This window comes from Sinohyriopsis cumingii, chromosome 7 (genome assembly GCF_028554795.1).
Source record: "Sinohyriopsis cumingii isolate HCF-2022 chromosome 7, ASM2855479v2, whole genome shotgun sequence".
Lineage (NCBI taxonomy): Eukaryota > Metazoa > Mollusca > Bivalvia > Unionida > Unionidae > Sinohyriopsis > Sinohyriopsis cumingii.
In genome coordinates this window covers 25,329,306-25,348,519 of record NC_142967.1, presented here as the reverse complement: position 1 = coordinate 25,348,519, position 19,214 = coordinate 25,329,306, and the positions used below count along the sequence as shown (strand labels likewise).

General features: G+C 33.8%; 1 protein-coding gene across 3 annotated transcripts in view; it reads left to right on the top strand.

Moving 5' to 3' along the window:
- LOC149794914 (uncharacterized) overlaps positions 1 to 18,558 on the top strand; it is a 69,211-nt gene extending 50,653 nt beyond the window's left edge. For all 3 annotated transcript variants that reach the window (XM_089964556.1, XM_089964557.1, XM_089964555.1), the window contains exons 10-13: positions 878 to 1,550; positions 3,904 to 3,983; positions 4,536 to 4,682; positions 11,126 to 18,558. In XM_089964556.1, the coding sequence (XP_089820682.1) occupies positions 878 to 1,550; positions 3,904 to 3,983; positions 4,536 to 4,682; positions 11,126 to 11,263 (1,038 nt within the window). In that variant the 3' untranslated portion in view covers positions 11,264 to 18,558. The remainder of the gene's footprint in view (positions 1 to 877; positions 1,551 to 3,903; positions 3,984 to 4,535; positions 4,683 to 11,125) is intronic.
- The last annotated feature ends 656 nt before the right edge of the window (positions 18,559 to 19,214 follow it).

The window sequence follows — 19,214 nt, the reverse complement described above, 5'->3', positions numbered from 1 at the left end:
CTGTATATATCTTTGTGTGTGTTTTCATTGAAGCAAGCACGATATGAGAGTGCATCATAATGCCCGTCGGAACTAATTTTTTCGTAGCATTAGCAAAACTTTTAAGTCATGATACATGGAAATGTGCCCTCCTCACTTCATTCAAGCAACGGCTGATAATTTTATGAATGTAATCTTACGTGAGACCATTTTTATGCATCAAATTGACTCTTTTGCTTATTCATTCACAATTCTCGAAATATTGCATGTTGGAGTAGGGTCCTTATTACATCGGCTACACCTCCCTATACTAGCTTAACGTGCATGCATGCACTTTTCGCGTTTGATCCTGTGAAAAGGAGTCAGAACTATGAAGCAGGGACGGGGTTTGCCGAGTTTCTGCCCACAAAATTCTGACTCTGAGAATCATGTGTCCACACTTTACTTCTTGAAAATTCAAATATTAATTAATTATAAAATCCTAATTTAAAACTTTAAAGTCTCCACTTTAATTGGTAATTTTTCGAGAAATTATGTGATTATTAACCTTTAGCTTACGACGATGACAAGGTAAATGCATGCATACTCGCACGAGAACCACCGATTCTCTCTACCTCTGTGCGCGTATATATATATATATATATATATATATATATATATATATATATATATATATATATATATAAGCACAGAGAGAGAGAGAGAGAGAGAGAGAGAGAGAGAGAGAGAGAGAGAGAGAGAGAATCAGTGGTTCTCGTGCAAGCATGCATAAATGTACCTTGTCATCATCGTAAGTTAAAGTTAATGATTTCCCAGAACTGGATTGGTAATGGGAAAGCATGGCTCTTTCTAGATGAATTTATTCTGCTTTCTACCGAATGTTCTTTCTTACTTGTAGTCGGAGGCAAACTCAGTAGAGGACAGCGTATTTGGGGGCATGAGCTTATCTCCACGAAGGTTTCTATCTGAGGGACATGAAGGAAATTCATCAGACTCAGATGACAATGCTCCACCAGTTCCACCGAGACCAAGGGCAGACAAGGTATTGAGCGAAAAGGACCAAAGTCCTGTACCATTGCAAAATTCTGAAATACCAAAGATTTCTTCGCCTGTCATACCCAACCGCGGAGTAGTGAGAAAGGATGCATACTTAGGACAGTATGGGCCACATCATGGAAACATGTTTCCACCGAACGCGCCAGTAAACAAACTTTATGCAGATGGATCGAAACCCGCTTCTCGTACTTTGCCGGGTAGTGCAAAGGATAATAACCCTAACTCTCCGACTTTTTCACCCAATCGCAATCCTAAATATCCCGAAAATAAGGTCGAAAAAACAACAAATAGACTTGAAAATTTAAACGATTGCAGAAACGCAAGAAAAAGATCTGAAAATATTTACACAGAGGACCCGTTTCGACCGTCATGTCATTTGAAAAAAGAAGCTGTCAGTGAAAGGTCTTCGAATTCTTCCTATGTCATCCCAAATCCAACCAATCATTCAACGGAGAGGACGCGCTTAATTAGGAGCAAACCCGTGGAACCGTCGTGTGATGATAGATCTGTACAAGGTACCACATACATACAATTTTGAAAAAAATCGTATTTCTGCTTGATAATGTCATATATATATATATATATATATATATATATATATATATATATATATATATATATATATATATATATATATATATATATATATATATATATATGTCATATATATATATATATATATATATATATATATATATATATATATATATATATATATATGTCATATATATATATATATATATATATATATATATATATATATATATATATATGTATACTATACTATACTATACTATACTATACTATACTATACTATACTATACTTAAAGTACTTAGTATGACCTTATCGTGAATAAAACGTATAGCTTGCAGTGTTGAATATGGGGTGTCATAATGTGGATGAAGATGATAAATGTGGAGGACGATGATGAACGATGGGGACGATTATGAATGTGAAGGAAGATGACTGATGTGAAGGAAGATCATGAATGTAGAGGACGATGATGAATGTGGAATAAGATGGTGAATGTGGATGACCGTGATAAATGTGGATTTTTAAAAAAATGTGGGGGAAGGTATACTTTTTTAAACAATGTACACATATTTTGGAATTTGGCTACGAAAGTGCTATAGAAAAATAACTCTAAGTTGTATTACCAATTTTGTCTTTTTTTAACGTTCACTTAACGATTTATTTAAAATTTGGGCTACGGTAGCTAATTCAACATTTTTAACTTTTATGTTAAATTAAGTAGAAGATTATGCATTTACATGTGACCTATCACCTAACAAAATATTTATACAGTTGGTAGAGGCTTCTGTATTTACACCGTCCCCGACATCTAACATAATATTTGTACCATGCGTTGAGGCTTATGTATTTGTACTGTAACAAACACCTAACATAATATTTATACAGTAGGTTGAGGCCTATGTATTTATACCGCTCCAAACACCTAACATAATATTTATACAATAGGTTGAGGCCTGTGTATTTATACCGCTCCAAACACCTAACATAATATTTATACAATAGGTTGAGGCCTATGTATTTATACCGCTCCAAACACCTAACATAATATTTATACAATAGATTGAGGCTTATGTACTTACACCGTCCTAAACACCTAACATAATATTTATACAATTGGTAGAGGCTTATGTATTTACACCGTCCCAAACACCTAACATAATATTTATACAACTGGTAGAGGCTTATGTATATATATCGTCCCAAACACCTAACATAATATTTATACAGTAGGTTGATGCCTATGTATTTACACCGTCCCAAAAACAAATTGGTAGAGGCTTATGTATTAATACACCGTCCCAAACACCTAACATGATATTTATACAGTTGGTAGAGGATTATGTATATATACCGTCCCAAACACCAGTTGGTAGAGGCTTATGTATTTACACCGTCCCAAAAACAAATTGGTAGAGGCTTATGTATATCCACCGTCCCAAACACCTAACATAATATTTATACAGCAACATATGGCCTATATATTTCACTGTGCCAGTCACATAACATAACATTAATACAATAATTCCTCTTCATATGGCCTGTACAACTATGAATTTTCTTTACAGTAACTTGGGCTAATTTTAACAATCACGAAAACATTGAAAAATAATTATATATTCATTGTAAATCCACTATGTATTAATTACCTTAATTATGTGCATTTTCGTCAGGGGTTTTGACTTTTGTTTCTAACCCGGAAGAAACCATTAACAGTAGAAATCTTCTACAGATAAAGTGTGTTTGGTAACAGAACAAAATCCTGTATGTGTTCGTTTCAACTTTAATATTCGTCAAAATTTACCACTCTTCGTAAACGTAATAAGGCAAAAAGAGTTGACTCCGGCTATACATATATCTTAACCTACCGGAGCCGATTCAGTCTAATATTCATTAACCAGAGGTCAACCTTTCTTAGAATATTGAACCTACCGGGGCCACTCAATCTCATATCCGTTAACCAGAGGTCAACATTTCTCATCATATTCAACCAACCGGAGTCAACTCAATCTCATGTCCATTAACTGTAATCGTGGCTCCAGGTGGCCGACTGGTCTGGTCTAGTGTCTTCACTTTACAGATCACTTATATCTCACCTCTGTCCGGGTTCGAGTCTCATCCCGGGCAACGTGGATACGCGAGAAAGCTTGTGGGCCGCAATGAATAGCCTATCATGTGCTGAAAAAGGTGTGTGTGTGTGTGTGTGTGTGTGTGTGTGTCTGTGTCTGTCTGTGTATAAGGTGTACTATATTAGTTTATAAGACAAATTGCCCAAAATTAATTCAGTTCCAATTTCAAAGACACACCTACAAATTTTGATTACTTTTATAATTTAGAGATTGCCTCAAGTCGTCTGTGGTACCATGGAAATTTGGACAGATGTGTTGCAAAACAAATGCTTGTCAACCTTTCTATAGTAAGTTGTTGTGTCTTCGACTTCTTATGCTTAGTCTTGGTTCATGTAAGTTCAGTTAAAAGTTTTCACTTTAATTTTGTTAGAGAAAAAAGTTTTGCTTAGAAAAATACAAAAAGTTTACTTAAAGAAGTTCCGAAATCAATATTGATTTTTAAAATCATTAGTGTACCTGATACATCATTAAGTCTGGTTAATTCTACCCGCGTCGTATTTTGGAAGCTTTATTACTTTCCATGATCGCCTTAAACATCACGTTTTAAACTGGACTTTTTTAGACTTATTCTGCTAATAATGCAATAATGCTTTCTAAATTATGGTTTCACAATATAGACAGTTTTGTACATTCAGTTATGGACATTTCTTAAATGTTATAAAGTGCATTAAACGAAAAGACAATCTCCTTCAAGTTATCGATTGTTTGTGAATGACAATCAAATCCCAATATCTGAATCCAGCTCTTAACACAAGGGATCATATGATAAACGAGACGAAGCATAAAAGATCATGTAAGAATAACGCTCGAGTTGAAAACGTTGGTCTCTTTTCATACAGAATGGGGCCTTCCTTGTCCGTGATGCTTCGTCCCCAAATCAACCTAACCATGTGTACACACTGGAGACGTACTATGTTGGCAGCGTTTACAAGTTTCAGATATCGAAAGAAAAAGGAGAATTTTTCTTCAATGGATTTCCAAATAGGGTATGTTGTCGATCATATGGACGATAATGTTGGGTTTCCGTCCAGTACAATAGTAATCGATTTATCTGTATGTCTGTCTGTCCATCCATCCGCATGCCTAGCCAATGATAATTTTGTTATCGCAAGATAATAGATTCATTTGATGCAAATTTGGTTTGCACCTTTATATCGATGAAACAAAGAACGAAATATATATTTAGCCTAGTATGTATGCTTTAGATTGGTTACGCTTCTGTTCTGAATGCTCGGCCTTTTAAGTTTGGTTTCAGTAGCATACTGTTACTACGGATTTCTGGCATTAAAGTTAATTTGGTATGGACAACATCACACACACACGGATATATATATATATATATATATATATATATATATATATATATATATATATATATATATATATATATATATATATGATTGTCATCCCAAATAATTATATTAAATTTCCTTTTATAATTTTAATGCCGTTAGTGTACTTTGACTGTTTGACTGTTTAAGTGTTTATTCTTCGGCAAAATCTACCTTTGAATGAGTAAGAACATATTTATAAATCATCTTTACTACCTTTCCGAGACCATATTTTGTTTAAAACACTCTTACCTTCTATTTTGTGTTGATTTAAACTATACAGATCTTTTAGATAAAAAAGACATGCAAGTGAATTAACGTGAACTCGTGTATATCTTCGTATTAAAGTGACAAAGTCGTCCATGCAGAATATAGCTTTTTTAATAGACCGAACACAATTTAAGAAATTTACCTTTAATTGTCAGTATTTGCTACTGAGAACTGTTATAGATTTTACCGTTTAGAATTCGTCGACGAAAATTCCCCATATACTGTTTAAATTTTAGTGTAAAGCATCAATTTCAAAACGTTCGTTATCTTTAAAGCTCCTTGATGCTAGTCTTTTTTTTTACAGTATTTCTTTTTATTTTATCCGTTTATTAAGTAACTGTTCTTATAGGCTTGGGAAAGTTAAAGAAAGACGATCCATTCTTGAAATTACAAGACTTTTCATCCTCATTTATGCCTGAAATGTTCTTAATTTGTCTTATTACACGAACTAATATCTCATCAAGGTCACCGTTGATATATATGGAGATAATTTTACCTTGCCTACATCATTTTTCAAATATTAAACCATTTAGATAATTTTCTATTATATGTTATAGATGATTTTGATACAACAATAAGAGAAAATTAATAAATTCTAATAACAAATTAATCAAATTTAAATAATAATAATAATAATAATAATAATAATAATAAATGCTGCATGTATCAACAACCATGAAACGGAATCAAATGCTTTTTTTTAAATCAATTTAATTATGCACAACAAGAAGTCTGTATTTTCTGGTGTAAAGCATCAAATCATATAACTTCCTAACATGCTCAGTTTACCTTCATTTCAATAAACGCTTTTGATCTTCATATATAATTACCACATGAACATTTATAATCCTGTCTCCTATGCTTTTAAATGTGAGTTTCTATGGTACTTTTAGAAGTGGAATACATTTAGCAGCAGGAGGCACGACCGGACCATAATTTACTATGGGGAAGGAATACCTCCGTGGAGCACCCCCTTTCTTTCTGACTCTAATTGTGATCAGTTTGCCGCCCCTAGTCTTGTTAGTTTAAAAACATCCCACACAAAAATCATCAAGGAGCCGTACCATGTTGTCTCTCACCAGCCAACTGCTTCGAAGAGCCCAAACGAAGGATCCAAAAATTCCTTTTCGGCCTGCAGTGACAGCCACCAGAAACATACCCAGATTGTTTTTTTACAATAAGTTCCCGCCACTCACCCATAACAATATATGAATTTTAAAGCGCATCCTTTCGAATGGTTATATTACTATGACCATCTAGATGATTACTATTCCAGGTAATCCATAAATGTTAACTGTTACAACTATGATTACTCATCCAGGTAATCCATAAATGTTAACTGTTACAACTATGATTACTCATCCAGGTAATCCATAAATGTTAACTGTTACAACTATGATTACTCATCCAGGTAATCCATAAATGTTAGCTGTATTACAACTATGATTACTCATCCAGGTAATCCATAAATGTTAACTATGTTACAACTATGATTACTCATCCAGGTAACCCATAAATGTTAACTATGTTACAACTATGATTACTCATCCAGGTAACCCATAAATGTTAACTATGTTACAACTATGATTACTCATCCAGGTAATCCATAAATGTTAACTATGTTACAACTATGATTACTCATCCAGATAATCCATAAATGTTAACTATGTTACAACTATGATTACTCATCCAGGTAATCCATAAATGTTAACTATGTTACAACTATGATTACTCATCCAGGTAATCCATAAATGTTAACTATGTTACAACTATGATTACTCATCCAGGTAATCCATAAATGTTAACTGTTACAACTATGATTACTCATCCAGGTAATCCATAAATGTTAGCTGTATTACAACTATGATTACTCATCCAGGTAATCCATAAATGTTAACTGTTACAACTATGATTACTCATCCAGGTAATCCATAAATGTTAGCTGTATTACAACTATGATTACTCATCCAGGTAATCCATAAATGTTAACTATGTTACAACTATGATTACTCATCCAGGTAACCCATAAATGTTAACTATGTTACAACTATGATTACTCATCCAGGTAACCCATAAATGTTAACTATGTTACAACTATGATTACTCATCCAGGTAATCCATAAATGTTAACTATGTTACAACTATGATTACTCATCCAGATAATCCATAAATGTTAGCTATGTTACAACTATGATTACTCATCCAGGTAACCCATAAATGTTAGCTATGTTACAACTATGATTACTCATCCAGGTAACCCATAAATGTTAGCTATGTTACAACCACTATGACCACGTCGTCCTGATGAGTTCGAAGTTTACCTAGACCAGGATCTGACGATAGTGATCAAATTACCACAAAATTAATTTTACTGACTGACAGTTCTCGCTATTAGTTCCAACGCGCAAGAATAATACTCTTTGCCTGGGGCTGAATTTAATTTTTGAATTTGTATTTTAGTTTGGTATTTGTAGTATAAAGTCCTATTGTGTTCTCATTGCCAAGGTTGATGGATGGATGGATTTCCGAGTACACAGGGGTTATTTAGTATTGGAATTTCCGTCCCGGCATATTTTTTATCAGTTGGGCTAACCTACATATTCTTTGGGATAACGGACAAAAGAATCTAATCGATTTGACACGGTATGCGTCTAGATATATTGAGGAACAAGCAGCTTAAACCACATTTCGCATGTAACTCTACACCATATTTACCATCATAGCAAAATAAACGGCACGTGCTGACGAAGGGGAAGTCCCTTTTAGTTTATTCCATTGTGTAACATACCAGTCTCCAGTCTTAAATACTGCACCTGGAGTCACACGATCAATTCTCAAAATGAGATTTTAATACAAATGAGCGACAGGGACGCTCATGATGCTCTGACCTGAATTCTGCAAAAGTAAACCACCTATTGTACTTGGTCCTTATTGTAACATATGTAACATATTTTTATCTTGTTGACAACTTTGAATGTTCTAAATTACTTGTTGAATTTTATAAAACTTGTTGGTTTTCGCTCTTTTCTGTTACTTATTTTAAGACCAAATGACACGTGAATGTATAATTAACTATAGTTTTATCCATTATACGTTCATTTCTTAAATTGACTTTTTCACTTTATGTTATGTGTATTTTGCAGAGAATATACTGAATACTTTATTTTTTCTTTATGAAATTTACAAGCTCTTCCTTTTGGTGAGACCTCACAGCCCCTGAAAATTAACTGTGGCAACTGTATTTGCTCTGGAATTTTTTAAAAATTAACTTCCTTTAGCTATCTCATGTATGTATGTAGTAACAATCTACAATTTAAAATTATGAAAGCTTTTGTAGCCTGTAACAAGTTATTCCTAGAATAATCGATATTTTGGTACTAACGATGTGGAAAAATAGGAAGTATGTATCATGGAATAAGAAATAAAAGACATGTATACTGTCGGCCAAATACCTACTTAAATGCATGATTGACACTGATGTACTTGACCATTTTAGAGTGTAGAAAATCAGTCTTCTGCATGCATTAGTAGAACAAACATAGCTATGGCAGAGATGTTATATTTCAATTATATATATTATTACCTACTTATCTAATACTTTCATCGGTGTAGAATAAATACAAAGAAACAAAGAAACAACATACATACAAATAAGAAGAGTGTTGTCTAGCGTTAATACATAACGTTTTTGCCCTTAAAAATCGTACCACTTTCTCCCACGTTAAAAAGTAACCTGTCGACCTGTACATTCAAAAGCTCACTAATACACACTTATCACAACAACTGGCTGATTGTGATCAGGGGCCGTCCAATTAAAACGAAAGCATGAAGGGGGAATTAACTCAAATCCATACGCTTGCGTATGGGGGGCGGGGGGGGGGGGGACGGTTCTGCTGATAATGTACGCACGCATAGGAAAGGGGTGGGTTGGTGGGGGTGAAACCTTGATAATAATTTGTCTAACACATAACTTGATTGAGTAGGTTCATTCGGCTTTTGATTTTTAGTGGACACTAGACAAACTTTTTTAAAGTTACGCAGCTTATTTCTTTGAAGCAGCTAGACATTCAACGACTATGGACTATCTGTTTTATTTAGCACGTTAATATTATTAATCCTTGATCGTTTATGCGTGGATTAAATAGAGGCCTTTTTTTAGAATGGGGGGTGGGGTGCGTCAAGCGTACGTACGCAGGTGGAGGAGTGTAAAAAGTACGCATGTTTACGGGGGTGGGGTGGGGGTGGCGGGTAATGCTTTTCCAGATTTTTGCGTCCGTACTAAATGGATGGCCTCTCAACATGTGCATCACTACCGTCAATATGAGAAAGAAACAAAAATCAGTTTTGCAAGGGGCAGTCCCTACATTAGAAAGAAGAGGGTATTTTATTTTGTCGTGCAGTTTCAAAGTACATGTATATGGAAATGCTATGGAAGTAGAAGCATGGATTATATAAAATTCTTCGGAATATACAGGAAACTTAGCTTATTTGACTGGGTAATGTAACCGCCCTGTTCCTAAAACAAACCTCCCAAAACAACTTCACAAAACTTATCGCTAAACTGAATAGTTGTCAAAGACTTATATCCCTTGGCTAACATGGCGCACACAAAGTCGACGTTTCCCACAATAAAGCAACATATGTTCAGAAGAAAAGGAAGAGAAACGAACGTAAAATAAAATAGTTCAAAAGATACGCAAATTATGTAAGTGAACTAACAAATAAATTAATAAAGGAAGATCAATTTTGGCTGTATTTAGAATGTCAGACCATCAGTTTCGATAGGTCGTCAGTTTATCTGACTCTTCGCTTTCTTCCATTAGTGAACTTTACAAAGTGATTGCAGTCAAATTAAAGCCCAATTATGTACGAAACTTAATATTAACAAGATCTTGACCAGATTATATTAACGCTACTTCCGTCAAATTTATAATTTATTATGGCCAGTTTGGGCTCAGATGCTTAAATAAATCACGATTTTTTGTATCCCTCAATTCATGTTGAAGTGCTTTTTTTCGTTGAAACAAAAATGTCTGAGTGTTTTTTTTTTAAACACATAGCTTAAGTATGATTTACACCCTTATCTACACAAATTCTGAATTAATTGTGCCATCCAGCTTGACTTGCATATTTGCATTACTAAATTGTGAGCACTAATTTTTTTCATTTCATAATTTGTGAAGAATGTGTTTGATTTGAAGAAACGTTTTTATGTGGTTCACTAGGAAGAAAGCCTAGTTGGGTTCCACCATGGGCAACCTCCACCATTAAAACCCCCAACTTTATGAATACGTTAAACATACTTATAAAAATGGGTACAATCGTGATTAAGATTAATTGGAAGCCGGATCTGGTTTTAAAATAGAATAAACTAACAAAATAAAAAGCAGCATAGTACAATAGATAAGATAAAATCTTAATGTTTTCAAGTCAAACTTTAGTGACTCTATTGGAAATTCTTATGCATGCATGCATCCATGTATCTATCAATACATACATACATACTATTGGACAGTTGGAGATATTTATGTTTCGTATGAGTTGTGAGTCCATAATTTGCCAATAATATTTAATACGAAATGAATAGAAAATGCAGTTTAAAGAGGGAACCTTGACAAGAAAATGCACATCAAAATAAATGATGAAATAATTAACGCTGTCTTGCATATCCTGAAATAATATGTCACTTGAATCAAACATGCTTACGTTAGAATCATCATTTTAAATGTCCTATTTTTCCATAAAACGTCTAGAGGCAATACACATCCAGATTGCAATTGTTTTTTGTTGGTTTTGTTGTTGTTGTTATTGTTATTATTATTCTACAGGCATTTCGTACTCTGGATGCTATGGTGGAAGCCATGATGACGTACGGTATGGAGGTCCAAAATGAATCAGAAGAGTGGATACACATTAACCTGACCTTGCCATGGAGGGTTTGCATGGAGAAGAAGGCGGAAAAATAATGTCGATATGTCCTAAAGTTCTAACTGATTACACTGTTTCATTGAATTCCGAGAATTGAATCAAACGCTTAAATATCATAAAGTGATTTTATTGACTATATTTGCTAATTACTGAAACACGCTGTAAATCTTAACACTGGAACATACTCCACATCTTTACACTGGAACATACTCCACATCTTTACATTGGAATACACTCCACATCTTTACACTGAAACATACTCTACATCTTTACGCTGGAACACACGCCACATCTTTACGCTGGAACACACTCCACATCGTTACACTGGAACACACTCCACATCTTTACACTGGAATACACTCCACATCTTTACAATGGAACACACTTCACATCTTTACACTGGTACACACTCCACATCTTTACACTGGAATACACTCTACATCGTTACACTGGAACACACTTCACATTTTTACACTGGAACACACTTCACATCTTTACACTCGTACACACGCCACATCTTTACGCTGGAACACACTCCACATCGTTACACTGGAACACACTCCACATCTTTACACTGGAATACACTCAACATCTTTACAATGGAACACACTTCACATCTTTACACTGGTACACACTCCACATCTTTACACTGGAATACACTCTACATCGTTACACTGGAACACACTTCACATTTTTACACTGGAACACACTTCACATCTTTACACTCGTACACACTCCACATTTACATTGTTTTATTTCATCAAACGTTAGGAATTAATTCCATCCATTCCTAATCTTGCCAAATGAAGCGAGAATATGATGTAACATGATTTTAAAAATTGACGCAATCATGTGGGTTTCACCATTTCGTTGGCTTTTCAATCACAGAGTGCTTACGTCTGTGCGAATAATTTATATTTTGATTGCAGAATGTCTTACGTTCCTACTGAGGAACATATTAATTTTTTGGTCATATAGTCTGTATGTTCACTGTGTGTTCTGTCTCAAATGGCACGGGAAGAACCCTTTATAAAGCAAGATTTAATGAGTGGCACCTGTATGGGAAATGAAACGGGCCAATACATGTTATTACTGCCATTCCAAAATCAATTTTACAGTAACTATGTGGTACGAGTTTGTCATATATTTGAAAGTAATAAATACCGACCGGGGTTGGGGCTGGATTGCATCCAGCGCACATATAGATTTTTGATGAAACAATTCTCTTCTCTATGAAGGGTGGGGAAAAGTTTTTACCTAATATTGGATGTAACCTACATTTTTCAAAAGGGTGTAGCACCAGCCTAATGTTGACACTTGTGGTATAGTTTAGGATACAAACGTGCTTATAAAGTATGGTTTTCACTGATACCACAAATACGAAGATCTGAGATGAATCGTCGATTATCTTGACCTTTACCTGTAAAATTGATGTTCGTAACAGCCTGCATGATTGTCTCTTAAGAGGTTCTGGTTAATCGAAGAAAAAAAAAGTAATCTATGGGTGCAAGGCACAGTTTTTATGCACACATTTAATGTTACATGAACCTTAAATATAATAAGTCATAAAAAATTACATTAGTGAGGTCAAAAAGGTCAATATTTTGGGATAGGTGAAAAAAAGCAACACATGAGAATAAAACTCACTTGACCTGACAAGTCAATGGAAACTAATAGAATAAAAAGTTGGTGTACCCGATCCCCCAAATTTATACATGCATTTTTCATATCCGAAGGCCAATTTAGAGAGCACGTGATGTTCACAGTGCAAACAGAAGCCATTTCCCTGGGTGAAAATTTCAAGAACATTGTGTACTTAATAACAAAATAAATGTAATCCATACAGTTTTAAAAAAAAAAAATATATATTCTACTTGCCGTGTACCAACGTGTCTACTGCTATAAGTGGCTATTTCTGCATCCTAGCCAGTGCCGGATTTGGGACAAATGAGGCCATGTGCTAGTTAAATTATGAGTTGAAAACCTTTTGAAAAATTCATTGTCAATTTTATTTTGCCAGGAAGATGGGGCCCTCTGGCCAATGGGGCCCTGTGCTTAAGCACACCTAAGAACAATGGTAAATCCGGTACTGATCCTAGCCGACTATTGGTATTTTACTACCTATATACTGTGCAGTGACTATATGAGGTGCACATGCCTGACATCACTTTCAAGAACAAAACAAGCCGCAAAGACCAAATTCATAAATATATCTTTAATTGTCACAACTCAAGAAGTTACTCAAAGTTACTCAAATTGTCATAGCTCAAGAAGTTACACCATAGCCTCAGGGGCCAATATACGAAACTGTCCCCTGCCACGTAAGCCTTGTGCGTTCATGCGCAAGCGAAATACAATTAACAGCGTAGGACATGAAGACTGTACGACCACCGACGGCGACAGAAGCATATTCCATTGTATTTGCGGCTCTCACTAGAGAAAAACTGGTGATAAATATATGTAGAATAATTGGTAATAAATTTGAGTAATGGATGATAAAATTAAGTTGATTAATGGCCATTGCTCCATCAAGCATTGGTGTTAAATACTTGAACTCTATTATTATTTTCGAAATGTACAGGATCACGCTAAATTTAGTAGAAATTCCATTAATTTTGTGAAATTACATAATATTCATCACTTTCAAAGTAAGGTTCTGTTTTTCACTTCAAATTGTGAAAGACTGGTTTGTTGTGCACATAGACCTTTTCGTACAACACATATACATACACGATAAAACTAAAGATACAGTTGTACACTAGTCTCGTTATGGAATTTAAGGATTCACTCCATCGAAGTGTGACAGTATTTCGTATCTTATTAAATTATTATATATAAACACCTTTCTTTCACTGTTATGATAATGCAAAGACAGTATAAAAGTCTGGCGTGCGAATTAGTTGGATCTTAGGACGTAATTTCTTGTAGCTTAAATTAGTAGTAAAACCGTTAGCATGTACGGCTTACAACTGTATTAGAGTATTAGTAAAACTGTTTTTGCATGTACGATAAACGTATCAAAGTAGTGGTAAAACCGTTTGCAGGTACGCATAAAATCGTATAAGAGTAAAATATATTTAGTCTGATGTTTTGTTTGTGGCATTCATCACTTGGACATCAAACTTATTGGCGCACTTCTGAGGTTTCATATCCCGACTACGGCTGTGGCCGATTGCAAAAACGGCGCACAAAAAAGGCTAAAATAATTGTACCTGTATAGGCCTGAAGATTTCACTTTGTTTCCAATTCCATATACTTTATATAACATTTACTGTCATTCATTTTCAAGAAACTAATTAAGGATTCGCGGGTTTTATCCATTTGGCTGCTAGTGTTACCTGCTAAGTTGGTTTACAGTCTGTTTATCTTTTTCTTAGATATCAACTGTATCACAAATATGACAATGAACGTAATTAACATGCTGGGATGAATAAAATATGATTGTAATTATTTTATCCATGTAATGGTATAAGAGAGTAATTTTTTTTTATCAATGTAATGGTATAAGAGAGTCATTTTTTATCCATGTAATGGTATAAGAGAGTCATTTTTTATCCATGTAATGGTATAAGAGAGTAATTTTTTATCCCTGTAATGGTATAAGAGAGTCATTTTTTATCCATGTAATGGTATAAAAGAGTCATTTTTGATCCATGTAATGGTATAAGAGAGTCATTTTTTATCCATGTAAAGGTATACGAAAATAATTTTTCTACCAATTTAATGGTGTACGAGAGTAATTTTTGTATCCACGTGCAAAGAATAAATTATGCTATCACATAGTCAGTGATCGCCCATGGATACGAGCATTTGTTGTTGAACAGCTGTCGAAAAGGTGCAATATGTATTGGTGAGTGTTTTCTTTGTCATATGTTTTCACCAAATTTTAGTTTAAATGCAAAATTTCGATGATTTAAACAAACATGTTTGAAAAACGTGTGCTTGGTTAAGAAGTTTGCTAAGGTTTTGTATGATGTGTTATTCTAAGAAATTAAATCTAGAAAATACTCACTGCGTGTTTCAATAAATGTATATTGATGCTGACCATTTTAAATGAATTGTGATTAAATTGGTAATATTCTGATATACTCTGGATTAATCATATATAGATCTTTAAGAGATGAATTTACTTTTCAAAACCCGATAAAAACCTGTCCATTTAATGGGAATGAAGTTCACAGTGTCTTGAACTGATTCAACAGAGAAATAAACGACACAACAACTGATAAAATACAATATGTATGAACTTATTTTTTTTAACTACCTAATGGTTTGGGAACTTTTTATGTGATTTTATTTCTCTTGCGAGATCGTTTGCAACGTCACTAAACCGCCGTCTTCGAGGTTAAATATATGATTCTGACCATGTTAAATGCATTTATCTTTTTCCGTTTAAAATCAGTGCATATTACATTCAGGATCGTTATTGTTTCAGAAATCACTGCCGCGCCGGTTAATCCTGTTTATCAGGTTAATCCTGGTTATCAGGTTAATCCTGTTTATCAGCGCTAATGCAAAACATTTAGCACTCTCAGCTGCAGCTCTTTCAATGTAGGAGCAGGCAAGGCTTTTAAGTGGGAACAGGCAAGGATTTATGGTAAAACCAGGAAAGGATTTTAAGGTAGAACCAGCCAAGGATTTTAAGAAGAACCAGACAAGGCTTTTTAATGTAGGACTGGGCATGGCTTTTTAATAAGAATTCGTTATGACAATAGTTATTTCTATTGTTTTCTAGGCATATAAAAGGGTTTGAAAATGGTTTTATCAGTTCTATAAAGATCAGTGCTAAAATTCATCTAATTTGATAACTGATTGCTATATTGCAAACCTACATTATATATATATATATATATATATATATATATATATATATATATATATATATATATAGAGAGAGAGAGAGAGAGAGAGAGAGAGAGAGAGAGAGAGATGCTCCACATCTCAAAACCCGTTTTTCAGGATCTTCATTTATCTTATGTTTTTAATTTTTCAAAGAGTTCTAGTGAGTGTTACTTTTCCGTTTTAAAAGTTTGATGGTCTATAATTTTTTTATTGCGGATAGGTTAGAAATAGGAATATTTTAAAGTTACCTTTTTGATTGCATCTGTACGTACCTATGAAATTTCACCGATATTTGTTGAGTCTGGGCACGAGTTTAAAAAGTTTTGGGGTGTTGAGTCTGAGTTCACATTTTGCGGTTAGAAATGTTTGCAACATGTACTCAGACGGGATTTTTAAGTGTGCTCATACAGGTTCGTCGACAATGTAGCCTTGTTTTTACCTCCATTGACCCGGCTGTAAATAGTTCTTGAGACCTTTTAGCAACTACTCTCCTTTGCTTACACAGAGCATGTGCTTAATTTGGAAGTTGAAATTCAAGATAGTGTCAAGTCGTTGTGTATGTGTTTATTCTTGTTTTTGTCTGAATAAATAAATTTTGATTTCGACTAATAATAAAATAATTATTGTTAGCTGATATTATGTCAGTCGTTGAGGCCACTCAGATATATTGTCAATTGTGTCTCTCCTTATCACTCGATAGTACCAGTATGTGCCACAAAGGGGTGAATGGGAAATTCAAATTACGGCTTTTTTGTCGTTAGAATGAAAATGGTAATATTAACACTATCTTACGATTTAACATGAGCCAGAATACTGAGTCCATGGAAAATTTGTATTCTGAGCCAATGATGTCATTTTTCTTAAGACAATATGGATTCAAAGTAAAATGAACAATACAGAACAGAACAGAATGTTTGTTCAGTACTTTAGGCCTCCGGCCCATAATACATAACATAACAAAACAGTCCGTCATAAACAGTATAGTAAAGTGCATTTGTTTAGGTCTTAATATTGATCCTTTTTAACAGCTCATCTCTTAGTTTAAAAGAAAAATACAAAACGTTTGAAACATTTGAATAAGGATTATTTCTGAGTGGACATTAAATGTATACATTTACCTACTGAATGGTTTATATAATATATCTCATCGTGTTATTTCCATCTTAAATAGGTATGAGAACATATAAATACAAAATGATCTTCTACACACGATATTTTCTTCAAGACGTAATTTGCAAACGTTTCGATCTCTTTCAATCTTTGTTTGTCTTCCTCGTTTATTCATTAAATTATGGTTAGAACATCAAAAAGATGCAAAATGCTTTGAAAAATTGAAAGATAGATATATCGTTAAATATTTCTCAATATCCAATAACGATTTGTATTGACTATAATACACATATTTTGTAGAAGCGTCTAGTTTACGTGACCAGATATGTAACAAGGAATCAAAAAGATGTTGTCTATTTATGCACGCGTGTTAATATGTATGTGAAGGTGATTTGGATTTTTAACATATCTTTATAACTTTTTTAGTCATATTGCTAAGACGTCCATAATGTGATAGTTTATAGTGATGTCTAGCACTGGGGCATCATGCCACAGACATGTTGCATCATGTTCTACCCTGTCACATTATCCTAACACCAGGCCTACCAGTTCTAACACTAACTTCGTAATTCTGTGAGCCAAACAAGGTAAATGTTAGTACCATTTTATTAAGTCTTTGGTATGACTCGGCTGGGATTCAAACGCGCGACATTTATGAAGGAAATGCACAGAATATTGTCCACACACCATCGAAACTGATTCACGTAATCTCACGTAGGATTGAAAATATTCCACGCCAAGGTAGTTGCGAAAATAAACGGCTTCCCAACTGTTGTCCTTCTTGGGGATATAAGCTTGAACCTCTTTAGGTTTTCCATGAAGAAGTTCATCTTTAGCACACACCACTGGATTCTAAAAAGCTGTGTACGAACCGCGAGCCAGAATTAATGAAGTTCATGAATACTCATTTTCACATGTAATCCTATGCTATGAGTCTCAACACTTTGTTGTATGGGAACTTAGATGCGCTTTGGTTCCGAAAAATGTCAACGGAGGTAGAGAATGATCACACAAGTTTTTATACCAATCTATTATATATATATATATATATATATATATATATATATATATATATATATATATATATATATATATATATATATATATATATATATATATATATATATTCAATTTTTATTGCTATTAGGTATTTTCTCCATTATTATATGTTTTTGCATAATTGTATTTTGTATTTAACTTGTCCAAAACAAAGTTCACTGTGTTTAATTAGTAACTTTTATTTCGTAAACAAATAATGCATAGTTAATATTTCTCCATGGGTGTGGGTGTCAATACTGGGATCTTTATCAATAGAGGTAAACATATTTATTTGAGCCTAGGTCTAGGACGTTGGAATTCCCCAATAAAATCCATAGCTTGTGTTGATGTTTACCTTATTCTTTATTATAATTTTAGTAATAAATTGATCTCGTTGACAACTTAGAATTTTATAGAATGAACTTGTGACCTTCATCCTGATTTTAATTCCGAGTCTTAATTTTTAAAACAGTAATTTTGTTTACTCGAGAAATTACTCAGTCTTGCATTTGAAATCTAAGGCAGAATCAGGCATCTTATTGTGTTCAGTATTTAATTTAGGTGAAACTATTTATTCATATTAATATTGACTGGAAATTCAAAATCCTCATCTGTAATGTTCTTGAAATGCAACATGAATATTTGGAATAATGGTGACTTCAGACAAGAATATTTTTGGATTATATCATTGTGATACATCAAAAGACTGTCGGTACATCATCACACTTCAGGCCATTGGCACATTACAACTTTGGAGACTAGAGGCACCACAACACTTTCAATATTGGAACTATTTGGAATACCACTCGAATTCAGTAGGAACATTATACATTTGGACTTGTGTTAAAGCTCTTAGGATTATTTGGAAATTTAATTGATATTACTGTACGTTCTTTATAAATTTTCACTTATCATTGTAGGGGAATAAATTATTTGTGAATTTTTTCAAATCTCGTTTATTTTCTCTCTTTTCTGTTACTTAGTTTAAGACCATTGAGT